The sequence below is a fragment of the Microtus ochrogaster genome, chromosome 22 (assembly GCF_000317375.1).
Source record: "Microtus ochrogaster isolate Prairie Vole_2 chromosome 22, MicOch1.0, whole genome shotgun sequence".
In the NCBI taxonomy this organism is placed as follows: domain Eukaryota; kingdom Metazoa; phylum Chordata; class Mammalia; order Rodentia; family Cricetidae; genus Microtus; species Microtus ochrogaster.
The window spans coordinates 3,374,703-3,400,634 of NC_022023.1; the positions used below are offsets into that span (position 1 = coordinate 3,374,703).

A 25,932-nucleotide genomic window follows, 5' to 3' on the forward strand; every position below is an offset into this window, starting at 1 on the left:
TCTCTCTTTTTGCTCTCTCCTCTCTCTCTCTCTCTCTCTCTCTCTCTCTCTCTCTCTCTCTCCTCGCTCTCTCCTTGCTCTCTCCTCTCTCTCCTTGCTCTCTCCTCTCTCTCTCTCTCTCTCTCTCTCTCTCTCTCTCTCTCTCTCTCTCTGTCAGGCTATTCAGTTGTCTCTGCGGGATATTAAACCCATCTGTGATGATGTCTTGTTATCTACCTGTTACTTGCTATCTGTCCTTTTACTTTTGTTTGCTGCAGGCTTAGTAAACTCACTCATTTGAAAGTATGGTCCCTGTGTTCTCCAGATGACTCAGAACAGTGCTGGGTTTGGTCGTATGGCTTCACGACTTCACCCCATATCACCCTTAAAACATGCTCACACATGTCTGCTCGGACCAGCCTCTGGGGACACCCTTGCTGTCTGTCTGCACAGAAAGCCCTTCCTTCCATTTCTTTACCTGTTAAATCCCGCCCCATCCTCAGAGCCTGAGCCTGGCACCTCCTTCATGGAGTCTTCCTGGATGCTTTCCGACTGGACTTTCCAACTTTTCTCTACACTTGACAAAGTGTAAAAGTGGCCCTGGTGATTTTCATATCCTCCTCATAATGGAGAGGCTATGCTTCTAACACAGACAAGGAAATTTATGCTGTAGACAAGGGCAGAATTCTTTCTCAGCAACGTGGAGCACACGGAACAGCGCACACCATTCAGTGGAGTGGTCAAGCAACACAGTGATTGCAGAGTGGGACATGGCTGGGTTTAAGTCTTGACTCTGTCCCTTAAACTGCCACTGATGTCCAAATCAGGGTGCTCGCCTAGAAAATGGGGGGGGGGGGGAATGAATCTTCTAACTCACTTCCTAAATTCTCTGGCTCATGCCAGATCCTTTCCAGTCCTCTTTAGAACTTGGGGGGGATCCTGGTGTGCTCAGGAGTTACATGGCTAACTGTCCCATGGGAGACAAACTCTGGTCTGTTCAGGAGGGAGTGTGGGCTGGCTCCAGAAATAGGAAAGCACTCAGCAGGAGGGTGATGGAGGAAGGTCATTGGTTAATTATAATAAAGAAACTGCTTGGCCCTCATAGGTTAAAACATAGGTGGGAGGAGTAAACAGAACAGAATGCTGGGAGGAAGAGGAAGTGAGCTCAGAGGCCATGCTCCCCTCTCCCGGGCAGACGCAATGAATTCCGACCCAGGATGGACTTAGGCTAGAATCTTCCCAGTAAGCGCACCTTGGGGTGCTACACACATTATTAGAAATGGGCTAGTCCAGGTGCGAGAGTTAGCTGAGAAGAGGCTAGATATAATGGGCCAAGCAGTGTTTAAAAGAATACAGTTTGTGTGTTGTTATTTCGAGTAAAGCTAGCAGGTGGCAGGAGCTGGGTGGTGGAATGCAGACCCGCAGCTCCTTCTACAGGGGGGTTCAGTCTTTAGTCCAGCTGTCTGGCTCAACTCCCTGCCCTGGAAGATGCTGTCTCTTTGGACAGGAGGTTGAGAGGCAGCACTCAGAATATTCCAAACTTACTGGCCAGTTTTCATCTAGATCTTGGCAGGAATGACTGATCTCAAGGGTCTGGACCCAGAGGTGGGGGCATGGGGGGCATGCCCAGTAGACTTGGGAAGGAGCTCTCTCTCCATATGCCCTGGAGATTGCTGCTCAGTGGACTTGATACCTCATTAGCTTAACCCACACTTTCCCCTTTGATGTCGGTCTACAGACTTATAGGGGAGGGGCACGCCGACTTTTCCTTCATTTTCTTTTCTAAGTGAATTTTTAAGTTGGCTCCTGGGATGAAAGCAGAGGCCACCCAGACACTCTTCGTGCCTCCTGGTCTGGGTCCTGCAGTGGTCTCTCCTGGGCACATCTCTCTAGAGCACAGTCAGCTCTTACCCGGCCCCGAGACCCAGGTATAAACACGAGTGGGGAGGAGGACCTTGCCCTTTGCACACTCAGGGGAAGTGAGTGGCTCATTCCTCTGGACCCTTAAGCAAATACCACCATCAGATGCCTCAGGACTCAGAGAACAGGGACTTCCCAAGTGGTGTATAGGCTAGCAACGCCTCAAAGATGGCATGGATTTTTATACGTTTCATTATTTTTGTTTGTCTGTGTGCTTGTACATGCATATTTGTGTAGGTCCAGATGAGTCTAGGGGTATGTGTGCCCATGTAGAGGTCAGAGGTCAACAGTGGGTATGGGTTCTCAGGCACTGTCTACCTAATTATTACAGTTGTTGTTGTTATTATTATTATTATTATTAAAGATAGGGTCTATCATTGGCCTGGAGCTTGACAATTAGATTATACTGGCTAGCCAGTGAGACCCGGGACCCACCTGTCTCCGTGACCCCTGTATCAGGATCACAAGGTTACCATATTTAAAATGCTGCTTCTGAGGATGGAGTCAGGTTCTCATTCTTATACAGGGAGCATTTTACTGACTGAGCTATCTCCCCAGTCCCCAGATTTTATAGTTTTTAACTATGATAATTAAACCTAATATCAGGGCTTTTAAAGTGAATAAATGGTATAACTTTCACTAGATTTATCTCCAGAACTGCCTCACCCTCCAAACTGGAACTCTGTAGCCTGTAACAATCACTGTCAGGATCTCCTTCCCTGTCTCTAACGACCACCAATGTGTTGCTCTTAAACCCAGGCTCCGTGGCTCAAAGAGGTGAACCAACTTGTTCAAGGTCTGGCAGCTGGGACTTGGTGCACTGCACCTCACGGCGAGGTCCGGTCTCCTCAGGGGCAGTCAGTTCTTTCCAATGCTGGACACCTCTGCTCTCATACAGGACCACAGGGGACTAACTTCCCATCCCACCCACTACTGCTCTGCATTCACCTTCTAGAAGAAAGCCTGCCACACCGGAGACACTCAGCGACCACACATTCCACATGAATCCACTGAGAGATTTTTGCTATTCTGCCTCAGTGCTGGGGATGGAGCCCAGATCACGTCCTCTGCCCTCTGGAAAACATTTATCGGATGCCTACTGGGTGTCTGTCATACTAGAGTCTTCTTACTGCCTGTGGCTTGCTGGACTGCACCAGAAGGAGGGACCTGAAGGATTTCTCTGGCTGATGGTTGTGAGGGGGACGGGCTTGTGTCTCTATCACCCGGTCAATTTTGTATTTATTTCGAATGTTAGGCAGTGACATTAAAGCTGCTGACATTAACTTTCAGGGACAGAAATTGGCCTTAATGGACCCTACACAAGTTATTACTGATGACAGCTGCACACAGCAGCCCTGTGACCTCATCGGAAGCTCCCACCGCTGTCAATACTGTTGACCATACTTGACTGACGCAAGGCCAGGTGTGGAAGTGGAGTGCACGCTTGTGTGGCTGGAGGTCACGGGGGTTATGCTCTGCCCTTTACATCAATCAGGAGGTCCCTCTGAGAGCTTGGACGCACACTGCCGATGTTCTCAAGTGAGAGACCCTAATTCCTTATGACTCAGAGGGATGCAAGCGAGGGACCAAAGAGACCTGCAGTCCAATCAAAGCTTTGGTTTTTGGTGTGTTTTGGTCCCATCTGGCAGGTGGGAATGCCATTGCCGTGTTGTGAAAGTTAGAGGCCATCCCATGCGTGCACTGGGGCTCTTGGATTTCCTTTATTCCTGAGCGGTGGCCTCACTGGTATGAATAACTAACACACCCAGTGCATGGAACCCTCCTCAGAGGAAACGGAGAGAGCCAGGTCTAAAGGGGTGGGCGGTGGAGGAGCAGAGGACGGGATGGTGGGAGATTCCATGGAAAGGGCAAGGGGAAGAGGGGAGTCTGGGAAGAACAGACGCTCTTGACAGGGCATGGCCTCTCTGAGCCTCAGTTTCCCCAGCTGAGCAACGAATCATAGCAAGGCATTCTGATGATCAATATCACGATTCCGATCAGAGTATAAAACAGCCATTAGCACAACTTGCCAAGGAGTCAGGGTTCCAGAGGATGGAAACCTGTGGGTGCCTGCTCTGGGAAGCCATGCCTGAAAGGGATGCAGAAATCAGGGTCTTTTGTTGGACTCCCTTCCCTCTCCTCTGCCTCTTCATTTCTTCTGAGTATAGCTGCCTTAGCTCTGTGGTCCCAGTGGAGATGGAAGCAGGGAAAGGGAGCCATGCCTACGCTGGGGAACCAGCCACCAACCTCCTGGCCCCACTGTCTGCTGGCTCATAGCGCATGTCATTATCCCCCCAACAGAGGCTTAATCCAGCTCTCGTGGATATACAATAAAGTGGGCGGTATATGTCTTACGCTGTCATGACTTTACAGAAAATGATCCTCAATCGCCCTAGCAAGAAGCCTTCAAAAGAACACCCAACCCCAGCATTTTTCTACTCAGAGAATTCAACAGGATAACTAAAGCTGATGAAGTTACGAGTTCAGATCGGTTAAAAGGCCAGAGTTCTAATTCCATCTAGCCAGCACGTGAGCCGGAAAGACAGACTTCTTGGTCTCTGTGGTTACACTTCCTTGTTTCTGTGCAATGGTTGTAAAGAAACTGACTTCCAAGAGTTGAAGCGGCAGTCAGTGAGCTCCTGAGGCTGGAGTACGCGGCCAGCCATGCTCAGATGTTGATAATCAGGTGCGCTGATTAACTCTCCGTGGCCCTAATCCTTTCAGGCCTGTCTCCGGCATGCCGCCATCAGTCAGAATCCCACGTCTACAAGTCCTGGACGTCATTCAGCCCAGCTGGTATAAGAAGCAGCTATCAGAACACTGCCTCCTCCCAGATGAGCTGGGTTCTGCGGTTGAAGGCTATGACATGGGCAACCTACAAATGCTGGTCATTTAGCCATCAGCATATATGTTAATATTTCAAAGGCTCAGAGCAGTCCAGCAAAAGAGGATCTCCTGCTTCCTCACGATCACAAAACGTGCCCAATGCGCCCCTTCTCCTAATTTGAGAGCTTAGGAAATGAGAGCTGCTGATTTCACTAAACTGTAGGTGAGGAGCCTGAGGACAAGAGAGGGGACGAGAGAGGGGACGAGAGAGGGGACGCAGCCCAACCATTCTCCAGGCCAGCGACGGAAGACTTCCTGTTCCCCCAACCAGACCTCATTTTCTCCGAGCGCTGTTTAAAAAGGTTCTGTGCTTCCACGGGTTAGGGAGTGACGGGGCTGCCAGCTCAGCCTGGGCCTTCGTGGGAGATGAACGGTACAAGCTATCCACGATGGGAGGGAAGAGCCACAGGGGCTGAGGCTGCGGGACCCTCCCTGGAGTTGGGGCAGGGCCCAGGCCCTGTCTCTCCTCCCCCACTCCTAGGAAGGATGCTACTGGCCCAGATGGCAGAAGAGACATCTGGAATCCTGCTGCTGCTGGCTCTTTAAGGGGGATGAAATCCTCTACCTGGTTCTGGCTCTCGTGGTCAGCTGCCTCATCTCTAATCTGGGCTTTGATCTTCGGCAGCTCAGCTGGAGCTGTCTTGTTATGGACTAAATGGGCTAAACCTTCATCCTGACCCAGATGCTGGCTGGGAATCCAGGTTTTTGCATTTAGAGCTGGCAGCCAGTAGGGGGCTCTGGCATCTGGCTGGCTCTTCTCATTCCTTCGTTAGTTTGTTTTATTACAACATCCCATGTTGCATTGTGCCTGTTATAGGAGTTGAGAGTAAGAGCCCGGACCCCTGACCAAGCGTCTCAGAAACAAAAGCCTCCCGGGATGAGGCTGTTCTGGGCTCTGACAGTGACCAAGGTGGACTCTGAGTTCCTCAGGGCCCCACCAACAAGATCTGAGGGGAAAGGATGACTCCGAAGTTGAGCTCCCATCACTCGGACATAAAAACATGTGCAAACTACTTGCCCTTTTCTTAAAACCGTAGCACCCCGGGGCCTCGGAGGATGGAACACAGCCTGGAGTCAGCTCCTCACGACAGGCAGGCATGGAGCAAGGCCCCCTTTCCACCTCAAAACTTATTTTTACTTTCTTAACTCTTAACTGACGAATGGCGATCGCATACATCGACAGGTTATCATGCTATGTTTCCACAGACGTACGCGCATGCAGTGGAAGGATTCAATCCGGCTGTGAGTCTACCACCTGACATTCTGAGGGAGGAGGGGACCTTGGTAACCTACCCACCTTTAGTGAGTTTGAAATACTCATAGTAGGTTGAAGACCCTTCGTCTTAAAAGCAGAAACTCTGAAATCTGAAATTCTGAACATCGTGTTGGAATAGGAAATTTCTAGATTTCAGATCTGGGGGGGGGGGAGTGTAGAAATCTTCAGCAGGAATGTCTATTCAAATAGACCCACTTTGGGCAAACTATGATTTCCTGACTCCAAGCTTTTGGGTGACTGGGCAATTCCACACATTCATCATATAAACTTATTCCTTCTACTGGAAACTTTGGAGCCTTTGACCTCTATCTCCTTGACACCCCAAAGGTCAAGTTGCTCCTACATGACAGTCTTAGTCTGTAGACCCTTCTTCTGAGCAACAAAGGACAGCGGGACTGGACAGTGGCCCTGGAGATGGCCTAGGACTGGTGGGGGAGGGGCAGCTGGCTGCTAGAGTGTACAGGAGCAGAGCTGAGCACTGCCCAGTTCACAGAGAACCAGCTCTCCAGGGGATGAGTTACCGACACCAGCAGCCCTCTGCTCCCTTACCTTGTGAGTAATAACCCAGCGCTTTAGTCTTGCCCTAGTCCGGACTCAAAGTGCAGCGAGCCGTCTCTGACACATCACTGATGGGTGGGCCTTTCATGTGACATTACAGAAGGCTCTGACTCTTGCCTACTGAAGGCAAAGCCATTTTTCATCAGCTTCCCCAGAGCCCCAGGGAGAGAGCAAGAAATCAATATTATAATGCAAACCACAGTCTGGCCATCCCCGTAACCAACAGGCCAGGTGAAGAGGCACTCACCGGTCTCTGTGTTCTCGTGCTCCGTGTCCGTGAGCGTGAGGTTGGAGTTGGCCCGGCTGGACAGGCAGGAGCTGCGTCCTGACCGCGTGCTCCGACCCCACAGGCGCACTGGGTGCTCAGGCGACAGTACAGTGTCGGCTTCCAGGTCCACCTCGGAGCTGGCCCCCATGGAATAGCCGCAGTGCGGGAGGCCGATGTCTGTCCGGTAGAGGGTCCCATGAGGGGGTGTCATCTCCCCGAGCCCCAGCTCACGCAGGGTGAAGTTGGTGCCTGAGGGGAGACAAGGTAATTACGGTGAAGGGGCTGGGAGAGTTTTCCACACCAGAAGCCCCTTACGGCTGGGTTTCCTGCTGTACTCCAAACTCACTGTACAGCCTCAGCCCCTTCCTCGGCGTGCAGGGCTCCTGCCCCTCCTTCCTCTTCCAAGTGCTGTGCATCAAAGCTGATTCAAGCTGCTGCCTTCCTCCGTGGAAACTCCGTGTTACCTACCTACATGTGTGCAGAGTTCACTGTCTCTCCCAGTTCCCTCTGGGAGGTGCCCTGCCTCGGTGATGTTAGATGGTGCCATTGTCTGCCACTTTTGCTGAAGGTGGCTCCTACGCAGGCAGATGCTATATGTCTTGTTTATTTCTAAATGTATGTGTCTCCAGACAAACCCAGTAGAGTGAAGGCACTCAGTTTAATACGTCTGTTAAATTGCACCGAAGGTTTCTGTCTCCCTTCTCAAATAGAACTTGCCAGTAAAGTCCAGACGCAGGCAGAAACTTCTTGAGTGAGCCCTACATACATCTCTGGAACCAAGAGTTCTTTCCCGGACAGGCCAGAGGAATTTGGAATGGGAAAGAGTTCAGAGGCTGGCACAGCTACGATTTGAGGGCAAAGTCGTAAAACCCTTCCATGCTAGTGGGTAAAAAATGCATCCGTATCTGGAGCCGCTAGTTCCCCCCTTACTCTGCCCTGGCTGTTGCAGCCACTTCTCTTCCACCCCTATCCATTACCCCCTCAGATCCAGATGCCAGACAATTAATTTCATGTCAGCAGTCCCTGGACCTCAGGGACCTCCGGGTTCTGCTCAGCGGCCAGTCAAATGTTGGAATCAGCTGGAGTATTGGCCTGACCAAAGGTTACCTACTTGGAACTTCACTCCTGTGTGCCATACTCCACTCTTCTCTCATACGTTTTTCTCCTTCTGAGAACAAGTGATGGCGTGCACATTGGAGCCCAGTCCCCAGGTCCTTCCCAGGTCTCTGCAGATTCCGAGTCCTGGCTGCTGTGTGCACTCTCGTCCTCTCCTGCTCTCCATCCAGCCATAGCTGTGCTCACTGGGTTAACCCTCTCAAGAGAGGCCACTCATAAAGAATGGCTGCTCTGCTTAGTGAAAACTCATATTTATTTGCCGTAAACAGCCTAAGCCGCATTGATTTCCGTAGGGCTTTCCCTCCGTTCCCTGTTAAGCTGACAGATTTGGCATTCGTACTGATGGGCAGAGGCATCTGGATAGAGAAGGGTTGCAAGGTAAGGGCCAAGTCTGAGAGTTAGGGATCCCAGTGAGCCAACTGAGCCCCTCGGTGAGGTGGGAGAGTCATTTCACCATGTGGTCTCTTTCTTGAAGAGCCCAGACCCTGGGTTGCCATCCTAACCTCTCTCAGAGTCTAACTGCAAACTCTAGGCTGGAGGTCACCTGAGCTTCCTTCAGTAGGGGGATAACCCATGCCCTGGTCCTTCAAGCGATCTTTTAAGATCCCAGATGGCTGTTAGCAAATGGGATGGCACATGCTTGAAGATGCCTAGATGTTCTTCCCCAGGACCAGAGGAACTCCTTTCCTCGGCCTGCTGCACTGGGCTTGCATCTGAGCCGTGGGCTCACTTAGTTTTGTTGAGCACGGGCTGGGCAGGGCTAGAGGAAAGCTTGGAGGTATTTTGTCTCTTGCCTTCACTGAGGCTCAGAGGTGACAATATAAAGTCAGTAGCATTCATAAGGCATGGGTTCCATGCCAGGCTCTAGTGGCAAGGATATTGTTTACGGTCCTCACTAACCCTCAGGAGCACCCTACCATCAGGTGCCATTGTCCCTCTGCACAGGTGAGGATGCTGAGGGCTGAAACCAGTGCAGAGCCAGATTCACATTCGGACCTGTTGGATGCCAGGACAGAAGCTCTAAATCATGAGCCAGGGAAGAGCTGTGGAGATGACAGTTTTCAAGCCTGAGAGGCAGCCTTGCTAGTGGGACAGCTTTCGTGTGGACCCAGGCCTGTGGGAGGGAGTGGGAATGAGGCCATAGATATGTGTGTGTGTGTGTGTGTGTGTGTGTGTGTGTGTGTGCGTGTGTGCGTGTGTGTGTGCGTGTGTGTATGCCTGCATGCTCCTCTTTCTTGTTTGATCTTGGAAACACGATTCAATCTGGGGTTGCTGTGAGGATTAAACAGCATTGCTAAAACATGTCTAAATTACATAGCACATGTCTAAATCATGCGTGGCTGATGCTGTCTGTGGAGGGGAGGAGCACAGGGCAGAATCCCACAGACTGCTGTCATTGGGAAGGAACAGGGTCACCTACCAGGACTCACAGAGGCCTGGAGCAGAACAACAGGCTCCTTGAAGACTCTACAGTAGGAAGCAATCACAGTTGCAGGATGCAGCAACCGTTCAGATGGGCTAGGCCGTGGGTAGGGTAGAGAGGCCGGAGACTAAAAATTCTAGGGAGCCGAGGAGGAAACTGAGGAAGGACTCCTAGCGTTGGGAGTCACTCTCGGGCTTCACTGAAGCTTATGCCTGAATGGGCAGCTCTGGGTTGGATGGTCATCGAGGTCAATCTTCCAGGACTGGGCAGTGGCAGAGGGGAAGCGGACAAGGGGTTGACTGAGAGGTATTCTGGGAAAGAGTGGCTAGACTTGGCTGAGGACTGGATGGAAGAAGGGCGGCAGGGGGTGGGGCGGGTATCTAACAGCAGGATATCTCCCGGTTGCTAAGCGGTTCAGTCTAATCATCCCAGGAGCAGGATCTCTCAAGGTCACGCAGCTCACACTGAGAAGGTGCTAAGATATGCTCCTTGAATGGATAAACCCAGAAGCTAAGCACTGGTGTTTATCTAACACCTACCTCTGTTATCACTGCTTACAACTTACAGGCGTCCACACCCCTGTCCCCCTCACCAGTCACAGCGGCAGGGAGACTGCTCAAGGCCAGCTAACAAGGACCAGGGGTAGCGGAAGAGCTTGATTCCAGGCTGGTACCCGAGCCCAGCCTCCAGCCAGCACTCTGAGCAAGGCAGCTGACCCAGAAAACATGTCTGTCCCAGTATGAACTGCAGGGTAGACTCTCAGCAGATCCAGGGCCCCAAATGGCAGGAACTTGGATTTCTCTCTCTAGAGTCCAGCTCACCTGCATTTTCATTCACACACCACCTGTATTCTTTCGGGTTCAGCATGCACTCACCTGTGCGGCAGAACTCCTCGGCCTCTTGGGGTACCATGTCCTTGACGCGGCTGCCATAGGCTAGGCGGGCATCTTGGTCATAGGCCTTCAGGGTCTCACTGGAGCTGTAGGACTTCTGTGGGGCCTTGCCCTCCTCGCTGTCTGCCGACGAGCTGGTGTAGCGGCGCTCAGCATCGCGGCGCCGGGTCAGCGAGCGGTAGGGCTTCCTCTCCTTCACGTCCATGGCCTCCGGCCCACGCTCTTCCACATCCACGAATTGGGCCCTTGCCGCACTCAGGGCCGAGCGGTCTGCAGTGGGGAAAAGAGAGGCAATGCTGAGCCTCATATTTGGGTTGGGAGAGGCAACGTCAGTGTCTGCCCTGGACCCGAAGTACTCTTGGAGCAAAGCGAGTCAAAGACCAGGCTGCTGAGGTGTGGGCAGGCGCCATTGCTACCCTGCAGCCAGAAGCGTAGGGCACCTCTCACGGACAATCCTTTCTGTTTCTGTTGCAGGACCTACCTACATGAGGATACCCCATGCTTTCCTCTAGGGATGGAGATCAGTAGAGCTACCAACAAAGACGGGAGGGTGCTAGCTCCCAGTGATGGTTGGAGGCAGAAGAATCCTTGCTACTTTTCATCTGAGAGAGGGCCTGACCCTGACTTAGGGGCTCTTGGTGTATCTGAGAGATGATGGACCATAGCCAGGCTGGGACTTAGTTCTTCAGCAATCTCACTAAGTCACTGTAGGTCTGCAGACATCATTACTGACTCCAGCAGCCATCTCCACACTGATTTCAACTGTGGCTGCTTTGACTTCCACACCAGGAATTACCGGGGTTTTCGCCTGTCCATAGCCTCACCAGCGTTTGTTACTATCCATGGTTTTTTTTTTTTTCAATGACTGGCCATTCTGGCTACACATTAACACTACGCTGAGATTCTGCTCACCCAGGTCAGAATGGCAGCGGATTTATTGCTCTGTTCTGAAGGCCTGAGAGCTTTTAGCTGAATGGCATCTTCGTTTCTCCTTCCAGAGTCTTTCTTTAGTCTGGGGCACAGACACAAGCTCTCCCCACCCCTGAAAGGGGCCAGGAGTACAGTACAGGAGGAAATCGATGTTTCATTCAAACGATTGACCAGACGCTGTGTCTTCCTTTCTGGAAGCCTACAACCTCCTCAGTTCTGGTCCACTCGTCACAACAACATGGGTGTGCAAAACATTTCCTTCTTCACTGTTTGGCTAGAAAAAATGGCAGAGCAGGAGGCTCTGTGATAAACGAAACACAACCGGGGGCTCTTGCTGGACAAGACTCTGCCAGCCAGAGTGGCATTTAGTGCCTGCCAATGGTGCCACTGGTGTTTGGCGGGGAGGGATTGGGAGATGTCTTCTGAATTTTTAAGATGAGCTGGGAATTTGGATTTTGAATTGAAATACGTTATTTAAAGATATAAACTTTTTTATTTTTGATTTCGCAACATGTTGCAGGACAAACAAAGCCTGATTTGGTTGGAAGACTAGCAGGTCGGCTTGTGGTCATAGGCACATGCATAAGATCTTCAGACCTACGTTCGTTCCTTCCTTCCTTCCTTCCTTCCTTCCTTCCTTCCTTCCTTCCTTCCTTCCTTCCTTCCTTCCTTCCTTCCTCCCTCCCTCCCTTCCTTTCTTCCTCTCTCCCTTCCTTCCTCTCTTCCTTCCTTCCTCCCTCCCTCTCTCTCTCCCTCCATCCCTTTCTCCCTCCCTTCCTCTCTTCCTTCCTTCCTCAAAGAGTCTCTCCAGGGTAGCTCCTAGCTCTACTCCAGTGGGAGACTCTGTCCACCCTCTTAACAAGCCCTCTGGATGCACTAAGACCAGCCCTATACCCTAAGCTGAACGCCACAACCACTTTGCAAGGAGATGGTCTGGAGTTAGCGCTCGATGTCTTTGGAGGGATTATGGATCCCGAGTGCTTACTCTAGACTTTTCCTGACATATTTTCCTTCTCTTTTCAGAGCATAAACATTTGTGATTTTATTGGTGCTGCATAAAAACCATGAAGCACACATGTGACTATTTTCATGGATCCTGAACCATTCAGCTTCCCACCTAGCCACGTAACATGAGTCAGTAGAAGCGAAGTCATTATTACTACAGAGACCGAAGTTGTGCCCAGAAGCAGTCAATACGGAGTGAATTTCTTGGGGTCTTCATTCTCAAAGCATGCTTGATAATCAGGCAGTGGTTTAACCCAAGACACACAAGAATTAATTCATATGATGAAGGCCCAAATCTAGGCTTGAAATTCTGTTGTCTTTGAAAAAATATTATTTTTATTTTGTGTGTATGAATGCTTTCCCTAAATGTATGTATGTATGTATGTGTACCAAGGGTGTGTCTGGTACCTGCAGAAGCCAGGAGATGGCATTGGATCCCCACATGGGGATCCAGAAGTGTATTCTGCCATCTCTCCAGCCCTTGAGTTCTGCTGTCTTGATGCTCAGCCTCCCAACACTCACTGCCAAGACCAAGTTCTGAGGGTGTGAAAAGCAAGGCCACAAGGAAGACCAGAGAGCATCCACACCTTCTCTCCTGGGGTCTTCAGAATTCCCTGACTGCAATTCTCAGCTTAGAAACCAACTTGCAATGCATCCCATACATACTTTGGTAAGTGAATATATTTATGGAATATGTTACTGGAAGCAGAAAAATCTATAAAAGTTATAGAACCATGGAAGTTAATGCTTGCTCATAGTTCCCAGGTTAATCTAATAGTTTTTAAAAAAAGATTGTGTGTGTATGTGGGGGAGGGGCATGTGTGTACGCTTGCGGAGGTCAGGAGAGAGCACCTCACTTCCCCAGGGTTAAAGTTACAGCTGGTTTTGAGCTACCTGACATGGGTCCTCTGAAATAGGAACAAACACTTTTAACTACTGAGTTATTTCTCTAGCCCATTGATCTTTAATTTTTAAAGGAAGGCTGATTATAACTCTTTAAATTGATATTAGGATTCAGTAATGGCTTTTGATCCATAGCACTGTTCTGGTTTAATCTGGGTGAGCCTTGTGGCTTCCCTAGCCCCGGAGTGGGGGAAATGCTGCTGATATGAACACACACACACACACACACACACACACACACACACACACACGAGATAAAGATTAGCTATCATGAACAGGCAGTACTAACGCACTCATAATCACACCAAATTAGCACCAGCAGTAGAAAATATATTTGTGGTGCGAGCCAATATTTACTGGGTGCTTAATTTACCTGCCGTCATAAGTGATAATGTGTCAGATTGCCGTGCCAATCCTCCTATATGGGTCGTAGGACTACCCACAAATCTGTCTAGGAAGGTGACTCTCTTGCCCAAGGTCACACATTATGACCCAGGAAACTGAATTTGGCACATGGTTTGTTGGACGGTTTTGCCTCCTCGGCTGTGCTGGTTGAATCCCCAAAGCCCAGTTCATACCATCAATCTGCTCGTGCCCCCTCTGCATCATGGCCTAGCTGCTAGGACCAATTCTAGCTTCTTAACTGAAATGAACTTCTAGATTCAGATCATCTCGTTCCATCCCTAGACCCATGTCCACTTCCTTGTACAGGGGGCACAGTCCCCACCACGAGGGGCATGTCGTTCCTTTCTGGGACACACAGATAAGTGGCTACTGGTACGGAGTCTACCTTCCCTTTAGGGCAGGCCTGAACTTCGTGGTGCTTGCAGATGCTCCCTGAGCAAATCAGAGAATAGAGGACTGTTTGGCACTAACTTCGTTCCTGTGACCCCAGCAAACTTTCGGCGGTTTGCTTTAGTAATATCTCACAACAAAACTAGTTGAACGTAAAAACTAAACTAGAGGTGCTACTTACATGTGTCCTTTGAATGTTGTGATCAGCCTGTGCTGCAGGTTTGTTTCCCTGCAATGACCAGCTGGATGGCTTTAGGGCAAGATACTTAACCTATCTATGCTTCAGTTTCCTTACCAGCAAAGCCTCTCTTGGCTGCTCTGGGAATTCAATGTGTCAATACATGCCCCCGGCACACAATTAACACTCAATATGTATTAACTCTTAACTTCAGAAACCCCATTTTCAAAGGCATAATTGAGAAGGCCTCAACTAGATGTCAGTTGCCATCAAAACAGGAGCAGCTCACAGAAATATATGCTACCATGGCTGCTAAACTTGTGGGTGACAACACTCCCCACCAGTGTGGCTCTTCTGACTGAACGCAACAGCTTTAAGATGAAGAACGCAGCTGCATGCCCGTTCCCAAGAACGCCGCTACACCAACAGGGACGTCCCCAAGCAGAGCAGAGGCAAGGAGAGCCCGCCTTCCCCTCTTAACATAGCAATTCAGTAAATATTTATGTTTCTGTACAGATAGGGGGTCAGAGAGAGTTCACACGTAAATTGGTGTTTAGCAGAGCGAGAAGAGCTCGGGTGAGAGTGGAATGATAGGAGAAGGAACTCCCTGGGAGCCTGCAGCGACCAGCGGCTCCCGACAGAAGGATGGGGAGATGGCGCGGGAGGTGCTCCTGTGCGTGGCTCTGCGATCCATGGATGGGTCGGGGACCAGCTGGAGAGAACACATTGCCTCAGCACACCTTGTATTTTTCTTACCCACTGCTATGCCTTGAATGGGCTTTGCGTCTCTTCCCACCCCTCCCGGCCCCTCCTTCACACCATGATTGTGTTGATGGTATTTGGGAAATGATTAGGTTTGGAGGAGGTCATGAGGTTGGAGGCCTCCAGAGGAGATTGGGGGCTTCCTAGGAGAGGGAAGTGGGGCCTAAGCAGGGGCCTCCCCCACGTTCCGTTCTGATATTGACGCCCTCCATCACATAGTCACAAAGCCAGAAGATGCTCACTCGATGCTCCCTTATATGGCATTTCCTGAACTTAAGATTTCAAGAGGCAACTCTGTTACACCCAGAGCACAGAGTCCCAGAACAATTTGCAATCGGCTGGCATGGGCTACTGTTCTCACGGTCTCCATCTCTGTGACTTGGTTCCATTTTATGGAAGAAGCAGGGGTTTATAGGAGCTAAATAACCAGCTGGAGATGACAGGAAGGTCATCAGGAGGCTGCCATGACTCCTCTCAGGGGCAGGATGAGCTCTGGCCACCTCCTAACTGTGTGACTCTGGAAGGTTCCTCAAGCTAAGATATAAATAGTTCATCAGATGCTTTGCCAACTGCAATGCTCTATGTCAGTATAAGGGATTAAGAATTTTTGATTAATGCCATTGTTACTGTCTTCATCATCACCCTCATTTTTTGGTTTCATTTCTAAGCAAAATATTCTTAAGAATGCAAACCGTGAGCTAACGTAAGCAGATGGGGACGTTTAAGGGTGCTCTGGGGAAAAGTGAATACATATCCAAGGAGTCAATAGTGAGCCAGGCTGTGGGCCTCTACCTCCATGAGGCTGCTGCCACTGTGGCCCCGGCTGACGCTGGCAGTCCATGTGTGAGGACCACCAGCTGATGCTGACCACACCTAGGAGCCATCAAGTCCTTGGCACGGGCTCAGCGGCCAGTCTCTCCTAAGCACGACTCTTTGGGAGTATTCTCTAGCGCCAGTCCCAGCACCACCAAGGTGCAGTGAGAACGAACCCTTTCTGGGAGAGCAGCAGAGCAGTTGGTCACTGTGCTGCTGTCTCCAGAGATACTTGGGCCAGAAGCCTTGCAATGGCAGCTTTCTGCCTGGCTAAAGTGTCAGAGGAAAGTCCATCAGTGGAAATTGACAAATTAGGAACTGCAGATTCCTGCGTTTCTTGTTAGACTCTGATAATGGGTATCTGATTTGGTCTATCAGTGGCCAGAGGAAGGGGCTGGGACAGGAGGGCAGAAGAAATGTATGTATTGAGTACAGAGCGTAGCTTTCCCACCCTGACTCACGCTTCTCATCACAGAGGTCAGGATGCTCCAGTTTACACGGTGGATAAAGGACAAGGCTTGGACCTGAACCCAGGACTTCGGGATTCATGTATGTATGTATGTGTGTGTGTGTGGTATATATGACATGTGTGTGCTGCACCTGCCTGTGGAGGCCAATGGTGGACACTGGCTGGGCTGCTTGATTGTTTTCCACCCTGTTCCTTTGAGTCAGGGTCTCTCACGGAGGCTGAAGGTAGGGCTGGTGACCACCACACTCCAGAGAACCTCATGGTGCTGAATATGTTACCGGCTGTTGTACGGCCATCCCTTCTTTTGTGTATGTGTGTTAGGGATTTGAACTCAGGCCCTTAATTCCTTTGAAGCAGACACTCTTACCACATGTTCGTGTTTTGACTTTGGTTTGGTGTGGTTTCCCTTCATACGGAGCTAGTTTTGGAAGGATCTGAATGTTTGAGCAGGTGTGTAGAAATGGGGAGGCCAGGGGTGGTGATGGGTATCAGAATAGCATTTCGGATAGGAAAAGACCCAACAGAGACACACATAAAGGGACCTGCACTTAGAGTTCAGGGGCAGAGTTCTTGATGAGCATGTGCAAGGCTGTGGGTTCAATGACCACCATTGGAATCACGAAGCTAAGAGAAGCCATGTATGCAATCGGTTTATGTTGCACTCAACGGCACACACCTGCAATTTCAGCATCTGGGAAGGGGAAGCAAGAAGAACAGGAGCCCAAAGTCAGCCAGCCTTGGCTACACAGAGAATTGAAGCACAGCCTGGGCTACATGAGACTCTGCCTGAAACAAACAAAACAAGTAAAGAAACAAACAAAACCCCTGTTCACTTAATGCCTCCTCGTGTCCTGGTTACTGAGTGCATATTATTCCCAGTTCCCATGGCAACAGTGCAAGCTAGGTGTTATTCTCTTATTTTCTATTTTCTCTTGTTCTTGTTTTAGCGATGAGATAACAAAAGCTCAAGGAGGGTAAAAGTGAATTACTCTACATCACATGGGTCTCTCATGTCTGGGTCTATATCTGAAACAGAATAAATGCTGAAAAGCCAAGAAAAGCATTGCACACCTAGCAGCACAGGCTGAGTCACCAGGCACATCATTGCTAAATCCCCTTTCTTATTTCATTACTGCAGGGGCACACGCTGGCACCGCAGGAGTCTCCCTCCGCCCCCCTTATGGTATCCCCCCTCCTCTCCAAGAGCTGAAGTCTTGTCTAACTGTTCAAGCTTCATTTGAAGCATCAGAGGTCGAGCCCAGGGTGAGTGCGTGCTTAGCTTGTGATCCCCAGGAGCCTCTATTCAGCAGGCAATTCAAACAGGAGGGAAGACAAGGGAGAGGGTCCCAGGGCCACCAGGCCAGGCTGAGAGAAGCCAGCGGCAGAAGAAGGTCAGGGTCTTTCACCAGGGACCATAGTGGTATCTAAAGCAAGGACATGTCTAAAGCTTCACCATGGAGAAGTTGAGCACAATTGAGGGTTTTGAGATCAGGAGAGAAAAGTGGCACAGATTAGTGGCTTCCAGACTGCTCTGATAAGCTGAAAATGTGCCTCATGCTACAGCCTAAGGCCCACATACATTATCAATGTCTCACGTGTTTGTGTGTGCCCTTGCATGCATGTGGAGGGCAGAGGTGTGTATGGTTTGTCTTCTGTTGCTCTCTGCTCCATATTTTGAGGCAGGGTCTCTCGCTGAACCAAGAGCTCACCGGTTCAGCTAGGCTGGCTAGACAGTGGAGGCTGCTGGAGCCTCCAGTGCCTGTCCATCCAGCACACGGGGAATCTGAACTCAGGTATCTGTGGACGCACAGCAAGCATTTTTACCACCGAGCCGCCAGCCTAGCCCATACATTACCAACTAAACCTCGAACTTTGTGAAACCACGCTAAATCTTAGAGCAAGGGTGGAATTTGGTATTTTCAAGCCCATTCTACTTACATAGGATTATAATGAGTTTCCAGCTGGCATGAGAACACACAGTTGTAGGTCACCACATGGATGAATGACCTTGAGCAGAAAGGAGCCAGGTTATTCCTGGAGTTCAGACTATGGGGAGAGAAGATGTGGGAGATGAAACCTGCGGTGTGGTGTGGAAAGAGCCTCCTGCTCGAAGACAGACATTTTCATAATGCCAGCGGACAGGAAAAGCAGACTGCATGTGGCAGAGAATGCCGGCCAAAGACTCAGCAGAGTCCTCAGGGAGGGTACCTTCAACTGTGTTCAGAGACACTGATGCCTGCCCCAGCAGGGTAGGGTTCAAACTGTCCAGGAGAACGAGCTGGGCGTGGGGTTTGTGCAGAAGGCTTGTCTCAGAAACAAAGCATCCGTGTCTGGGGAGAAGCTCACATCTGGACCTTTCAGATGGCCCCCAGTTGTATTTACATAGAGGCGGAGCATCGAACATCTGGGTGGGAGACATCCATAGACAGCAAGGCCTCGGCTGCCAATACATCTTTCCCCCTACACAGCCCACAGGGGAGAGGGCTGTTATCACCTGCTTACCCAAACCCAGTCAGGAAATTGACTGAATTCCTGCCGGGCTGAAGTTTTATCAGTTTTGCTTAACATAAGCAGAGGGTGGTATTTTTAGTTCTCTGTGTGTCAGAAAGGCCCCTAAACATTTTGGAGCTAACATGTGTTCTGCAGAATGAAGGTCCCGGGGAGTCCTGGGCATGTACAAAAGCATAAATCTTACTTTCCTTAGTCTTTCAGTGATTGCTCTTTGTTTTCAGCTGGGATAGGAAAGGCATGGTCCTTAGCCTGGTGCCACATTCTGTGCTGGACTCTGCAGACCAGAAGGGGAGGCGTCTTTTCCCTCATGTTAGGGATTTGGGAAAGAAAGGCCTGCAGCATCAAAGGGATGCACACGTTCATGACACCAGGACGGATTCTACAGCTCTGGCTTCAACATTTATGCCCGTCATTACACCCCCGAACACATTTACATAGCCCTGTTTCTAGGGGGGGACCCCTCACCATTTAAATAGGGGAGCAGTGCTATTGAGAGTGCTGACGAAGAGCAAGGTGTTCTCGTCTACCCCCCCACTGAAGCCACACCTTACCCTCTCCGCAGTTGGCAGATGAGCACCCAGGATCAGACAGGTGAAATGCTTGCTCAGGGGACCACGTTAGGAGGAGGGTATGGGTAGGGGTCACATCTCAGCTGTCCTGTCCAAGGCTCAAACTTTAAACCGACCTATACTACTTCCTCCCTGCTCATCCCCGTTCTAATTTGTGCCAATGTTCCATCATCTCATTTTTAATAGCACCAGCTCCTCCGGCGGGGTCCACTTGGCCTCTGGTCTGCTCACAGCAGTTCCTTGGTAGCCTGGAGCGGAGCAGCACTCTGGGCCAGGGAGAGGGCTTCACTGGGAGTGAGCTGGCTGGAGCGTGGCCCTGTGCCCAGCCTGGCTGTGGGGACATCTCTAATCAGTGGCTGCCAGGCAGATGACAGATGGTGCCACTATTTGCCAGAGCCATCTTGCCTTCTGTTGGAGGTTTGTCAGAGGCCAGGCATCAAAGGACAGAGACTCTGATCCCGAGCCAGAGGGTTCCCCTTCAAAGAGCTGGGCATGTCCAGGACTCAGGGACACAGCAGGACGTCATTCTGCAGGAGGCTTTAGATGGCTGTGGTGTCTACAATCCCGCTCCGTCCAGGTTTTGCTCCCGAAGCCACAGATCAGTCCAAGACCCTCTTACAGAATCTATCGCCTCAGAGCTCAGACAGAAGGTGACACTCAATGGGTGCTTGATGTCTCTTGGTCTCGTTTCTACTGAGCTGTCATTATGTGACCTCCACTCTGGGACAGCTCTGCTTACTAGCTTTTACTTCCTGTTATGGAGTCAAAAATCTGCCTCCTTTCAGCTTCCTTCCTTCTCTCGGCCTCAGCCCTATTCCCTGGGAGTCTAGGAAGTATGTCTAGTGTTTTATTCCCCAGAATAATCCTTCCAGACTGAAGATAGGGCCAGTCTGTGTCCTTGAGTTCTTCGTCAGAGACCGAGACCTTGAGTCTCTGATGGTCTTCAAGTCCCAGCCTCCCTGGTAAATTCCCCCCAGGTGTGTCTTCCTTAGGATCCTCTCCCTCTTCTGATCTGGCCCTTATAAAATCCTGGGGCATGGACTGAGGAGCTGGATTGGATTTGGTCTCCAAGGAACCACAAAGCTGTCAGAAGGTCACACACATCTACTCTTAAGTCCAGCACAGAGGAGGCAAAGGAACAACGGACACAGAAGGCCTAAGGACAGAGATGGGACCTCTAGAACTCTAGGCCTCTGCTGTCTGGGGAGATGATCTCCGAACTCAGCCACCAGGCTGGATCTGGAGTCACTCAGTGGACCAGAGAGGAATATCTTCTTCATCATCCCTTGGCTTTCCCAGGGGAAGCTGCTGGGGCCTTGATAGATTGATGTCCTCTCTTTCCACTGCATCCTTCTCCATCCTCCCCCCGGAAGCCGGTCCCATCCACTTCTCAAATCCTCCTGGACTCTAGTTTCTCCATAAACACCACCTTGAGACATTCCCTACCTCTGCCAAAGTTCACTGACCAGTATCTCTGTCCTTTCTCCCAGGAAGCCCTGGCAAGAGTTGAGGCTGCAACTCAGTCTGTTTGGGTGCCAACTATGCATGAAGTTTTCTTTTCTCCCGACTTTCCGTGGGCTGGGTCTAGACCTGCACTATGAAATATTCAGCGTCGAGCGGAGACTCTGGTTGATTGAATACATCCTACTGAGGCCAAGTCTTAGCCTGCAATTACCCGGGGCTCCCACCAGGCCTCCTCCTCAGCGGATGGGGAGGGTGCTCCCCGGCTCTCAGGGCAGCAAGCAGCCGTTCAAGGCTTCTGGAAACAGTAAAATGTTCAGTGAAATGCTACTCAATGGCTATAACGCTATGGGCTCAGAGCCTTTGGGGACTGACCCAGGATCAGAGTGTGGCAGGGGCAAGAACATCACTTTCTTTAAAAATATGTTTTTAGTTAATTCTTTGAGAATATCATACAATGTATTTTATTCCTTTCCTCTTCCCCTCAGATACATTCGTAGCGACTGTCAAATTATTATCTATATTTCTTAACCACTTTTTCTTAGTTTATTTCTCTGACTTCCTGAGATGCAGGTAAGTTACATAAATTCTTTTAATTGCATCAAATCCAAGTTTATCCCACTTGATATTTTAATTGTCTACTATGTTTATCTACTTGATTACTGTGTGTGTGACTGGGTTTGTCATGGTGCAAGCCTGAAGGTCAGACGTCACCTTCTAGGAGTTGGTTCTCTCCCATCATGAATAGCCCACAGATAGAACTCAGGTTGTCAGCCTTGTAGGCAAATGACTATACCTGCTGAGCCATCTTGATGGCCTAATATCTCAAACGTTTATGTTTCTTTAATATCCCTGTTTTCTGATTGGGCATCTCCATAGCCACCTGTTCCTATTTCATTTAATAATTTTTAATCCTTTAAAAAAAACTTTGTATTTGCTCAGTGTGGCTTTCACATCATATATCTTGATCACCTTTGGTCAGCCCACAGGCTTTCCCCATCCTCACCACCAGGGTGGGCTCTCCAGGACCACCCAGCTAGGAACTTCTTATTTTTATCACCTCTGCTTGCACCATCCTCTCCTCGGTCACCAAGCACCTGCTCAGGTGGCTGGAGCCCCAGGTCCCATGAGCCTAGCCTTTCCCAAACGTACATTCCAAATCCCAACTTCTCTTTAGAGAACACCTCCCTGGAATCAACCTGCATCCTGAGATTTGAATATGGGTAGCAACAGCCTGGGATCCCAAGGATTTCATGACACTTGGTGTTATAGTGAGGGAGGCTGAGGCACAGCTACAGTCCAGAAGTGAGGGGCCAGAAGCTGTTTGGTTCTTCCTGGGGCCTTCCACAGCCCCAGTCCTCCATACAAGATGGTAAGTATCATATAAACACACACCACGCCTGCGCGCGCGCGCGCACGCACGTACACACACACACACACACACACACACACACACACACACGGAGATAGAGCTGGCTATCAAGTGTCAGAATTTCTGTATGGTGCATGGACTACAACGTCCCTTAGGCACACGAGGCTGGTTGGTGAGGGTGTCCCAGAGAGGGATGTCACATAGAAAGCAAGGCAGAGAGAAGTAAGTGGCTTTGGCAGAATTTCACTTGCGTGTCTGGGTACTCAAATTTGGCAGTGGTGGAGAAAAGTCCTTTAATGATGGGAAAACCCTAAGTGCCTGAAGCTGCCTCCATTTCTAGTCATTAGGGTAGATATTAGGGCCCTCTTGCCAGTAGCTGGGTGGCCAGGCAATTTTCATTTCAATAATTAACCTCTGTAAGTCTCACAGAACTGGAGACAGATTAAGGCAGGACCAGCCTCTCACGGAGCTAATTGTGCCCAGAGTTGTACACGCCTAATCAAGCCATGCACTGCCTCCATCCCTTTCATCCAAAGGCTCAAAAGACTTCGCCATCAGTAATTAAGCCTCCTCAGTGTCTTAAGGAAAGGAATTCTCCAGGGCAGTCAGAATGGAGAACACTCTGCCAGGGTGGAGGTGGTGAAGGCAGCCATGGTGCAAACTGCTAGAACAGTAGGGAGCCAAGAAGAGGTCTCCACCCCTGAGAATGGCCCTCAGTGGCTACTCACCTCTGAGCTTTCTGCCACAACAGGGTAACTGATGGCTTCAACTGGACCTGGCTAAGCCACAAAAAGCCTTTCTTAATTAATAACAGGGCTATTCTATGGAAGATGTGTCTGTTAAAAAGTTCCGACAAGGGTGATTAGAAACCACTCTCTCAGGTTCTCAGGCTTGGAAGGGAATGTAAATGAGGGAGCCATCCAAGACTTGTCGAATGCTGGGTGACTTCTGTACATCCACACAGACCCCGCCAGCCCTGGATGGACCCATGATGACAGTCCGCTTATGCCTATCACATTTGCATCCTCCGATCCTGGCCTTACACGGCCCATTCTGCTAGTGAGCTAACACTTAACTTTCTTTAAAAGAGATTTTCTGCTGCCCTGGCTCTGCTTTAGAAAGCTCACAAACAAGAAAATCCTCCTCCAGGAGAAGACTTCTTCTCCCCAGGCTCTAGAAAGCAGTAGAACATAGTGGATAAAAATGCAGGCTTTTTATCAAAAGCACCATCCAAATAGGGAAAAAAAACTGGCAAGTCATCCTTCTCTGAAATTCTTGTGTTTTACAAAAGTCTGCAGAGGATGAAAAGTTAAGCTACAAAGTGGGAGAAAATTTGTGCAAACCACCCGTCGACAAAGGCCTAGCAGGGAGATCCCACCAGGAACCCAAAACTCAATAGTGAACTAAACAAACACTCCAAAGAGATGAGTAAATATCTTACCAAAGAGGCTATACAGATGGCAGAGAAGCCCAGGGGGGGAAAATACTCAGCATTGTTAGTCACCAAGGAGATGGGAATTGAAATCACTATGAACTATCGCCCTATACGCATCAGCAGAGCTAAAATGAAAAATAGCAACAACTCTCAATGCTGACAAGGATGCAAAGAAACTGGATCACCCGTGCATTGCTGGTAACAATGAAAAATGGCAAGTCCCCCCTGGAAAATAATTTGGCAAATTGCTTAGAAAACGGAGCATGCAATTACTGGACAAGCTAGCAATTGCACTCTTGGGCATTTAGCCCTCAAAAATGGAAACTTATGTGCACACAAAGGCCCACATGACAACATGTACTGGGGAGATACTCTGGATAGCCAACAGCTGGAAATGGGCCAGATGTCGCTTGACAGGGGATTGGTTATAAAGTAAAATCTTATGGAATACCGCTTGATGACAAAAAGGGATGACGTAATGACGGCACCCGTGAATCTCCGGGGAGTTATACTGAGTGTGTGTGGGTGGGAGGGGGCAGCACAGAAATCAAGCCCTTCCATAACATTTTGGGAATGCCAGTGCTTCAGGAGGGGAGACCAGAGAGGGACCGGGTGGAGTGTGGCCGCAAAGGGCATCGTGAGGGAGGTCTGTGCTGGAGGGCGTCGCACCACCTCTCCTGCAGACTCAGCTGTCCCCGCCGTCACACTCTTAGAACTAACCAGGGACTCTCAAGTGAAGTAAGAAACGGGGGTAAGGAAATGGAGTGTCCCAATGCTAACATCCTGGTGGGGACATGTGCTCTCGCGATAACGGCTTGCAAACTTCGACCGGAGAAACCGCGTAAGGGACGCACAGAGTATCTCTGCGTTATTTCTGTATGTGCACGACAATTGGCTCAACAAAATATTTTTAAATGAGGGTTTCGAGTCGATGCCTTTTGAGTCAGGCACACCTGCATTTGGACGCCGAATCGGCTTATGTGCTCCTCTGCTTATTTGGACGAACAAAGAACCTGAGCCTCAGTTTCCCCATCCAGAAAATGAGAGTAGTGCCTGTCATTCTGCAGGGCTGTCCTGAGGTTTAGATGAGGTAAGAGAAGTACTCCACTCTGGCCTTGGCACAGAGCAAGGGCTCAGTCAACAACAGGTGTAAGACCACGCCTCTTTATCCAGGATAGACGTTTCTGTACCGTAGCCCAGTTGGAGTATCACCTGCCCTTTCTCCTTTCAGCCCATTTGGTCAATGTTCCTCTTTGGAGGCCAGATGACACCAGGTGCACTCGGGGAGGTCTGACTTCACACGCCATGTCACCTTGATAACGCCAGGTTGACAATGACAGCCTGGTGAGTCTCGTTACCACGGACAGCGCTGCCATTTTAGGGTTCTAGCCACACAGACACACTTTGCATGCCATTTGTTTTCTATGCAATATCTTTCTTCATATTTATCCAACCCTGGGTATCGGTATTAATACAAACACCACAGGCAAGACGTCTTGCGTTTCTTCCTAAATCTCCAGGACGTCCCTGGAACCTGGGTATGCTGATAGACAGCCAGAGTAACAACTTCCTATTAATCACATCTCCTTGTATTCAAACCCCGTGCACCCTAACCCTGCCTCCAGGGTTGGCCATGTGTCTTCCACCTTGTGAGCCATAAGCCTAAAACAAACTCATAGCAGAGGCAGGGAAGACCCCTGAGTATCAGGGCTTGCCTTTTCTTACTACTGTTGGGCAATTAGCAAGATTCAAAGGACTTTGGATCTCGCTGCTAGACCCAGGGCTGAGCAGCAAGATTTTACTGGATTTAGCCACCTATGTGAACCCCTAAGCACACTCACCTACCCAGCTCCATGACCTTCGGAACCAATGAAGGATTAGTGTAAGTTACTAGATTTTGGGGTAGCATATTACATGGTAAAGAGAAACTATAATTTCTTTTTTTTTTTTTTTTTTTTGGTTTTTTGAGACAGGGTTTCTCTGTGGCTTTGGAGCCTGTCCTGGCACTAGCTCTGTAGACCAGGCTGGTCTTGAACTCACAGAGATCCGCCTGCCTCTGCCTCCCGAGTGCTGGGATTAAAGGCGTGCGCCACCATCGCCCGGCAGAAACTATAATTTCTATATCATAGGTGAAGAGACTGAGTGAGACTCAGGTGAGCCAAGTGAAAAACTGCACCTTAGAACTTGTACACCTCTCCCTCGTGTTTGCATGATTTAAGCTACCCCTCTTCCATAGCTTACTGCTTATATTGGTAGTATTCTCTATTTAAGTGACTGCTTAGCCATATGCTCTAAGCTATGTGTTCCCAAGCCCCTAAAACAATAGGCACTTAATATAATATAATATAATGATTGGTTAACTGGATGAAAGTGCAATATCTCTGAGTAGCTGGGCTATCTCAGGCAGGAG

At 49.8% G+C, this 25,932-nt stretch overlaps 1 protein-coding gene across 3 annotated transcripts in view; it reads right to left on the minus strand.

Moving 5' to 3' along the window:
* The window catches only part of Tenm4 (teneurin transmembrane protein 4), a 2,359,892-nt gene that overhangs the window by 335,717 nt on the left and 1,998,243 nt on the right, over positions 1–25,932 (minus strand). For all 3 annotated transcript variants that reach the window (XM_026784248.1, XM_013350155.2, XM_026784249.1), the window contains 2 exons: positions 10,302–10,589; positions 6,867–7,136 (listed from right to left, as the gene is read on the minus strand). In XM_026784248.1, the coding sequence (XP_026640049.1) occupies positions 6,867–7,136; positions 10,302–10,589 (558 nt within the window). The remainder of the gene's footprint in view (positions 1–6,866; positions 7,137–10,301; positions 10,590–25,932) is intronic.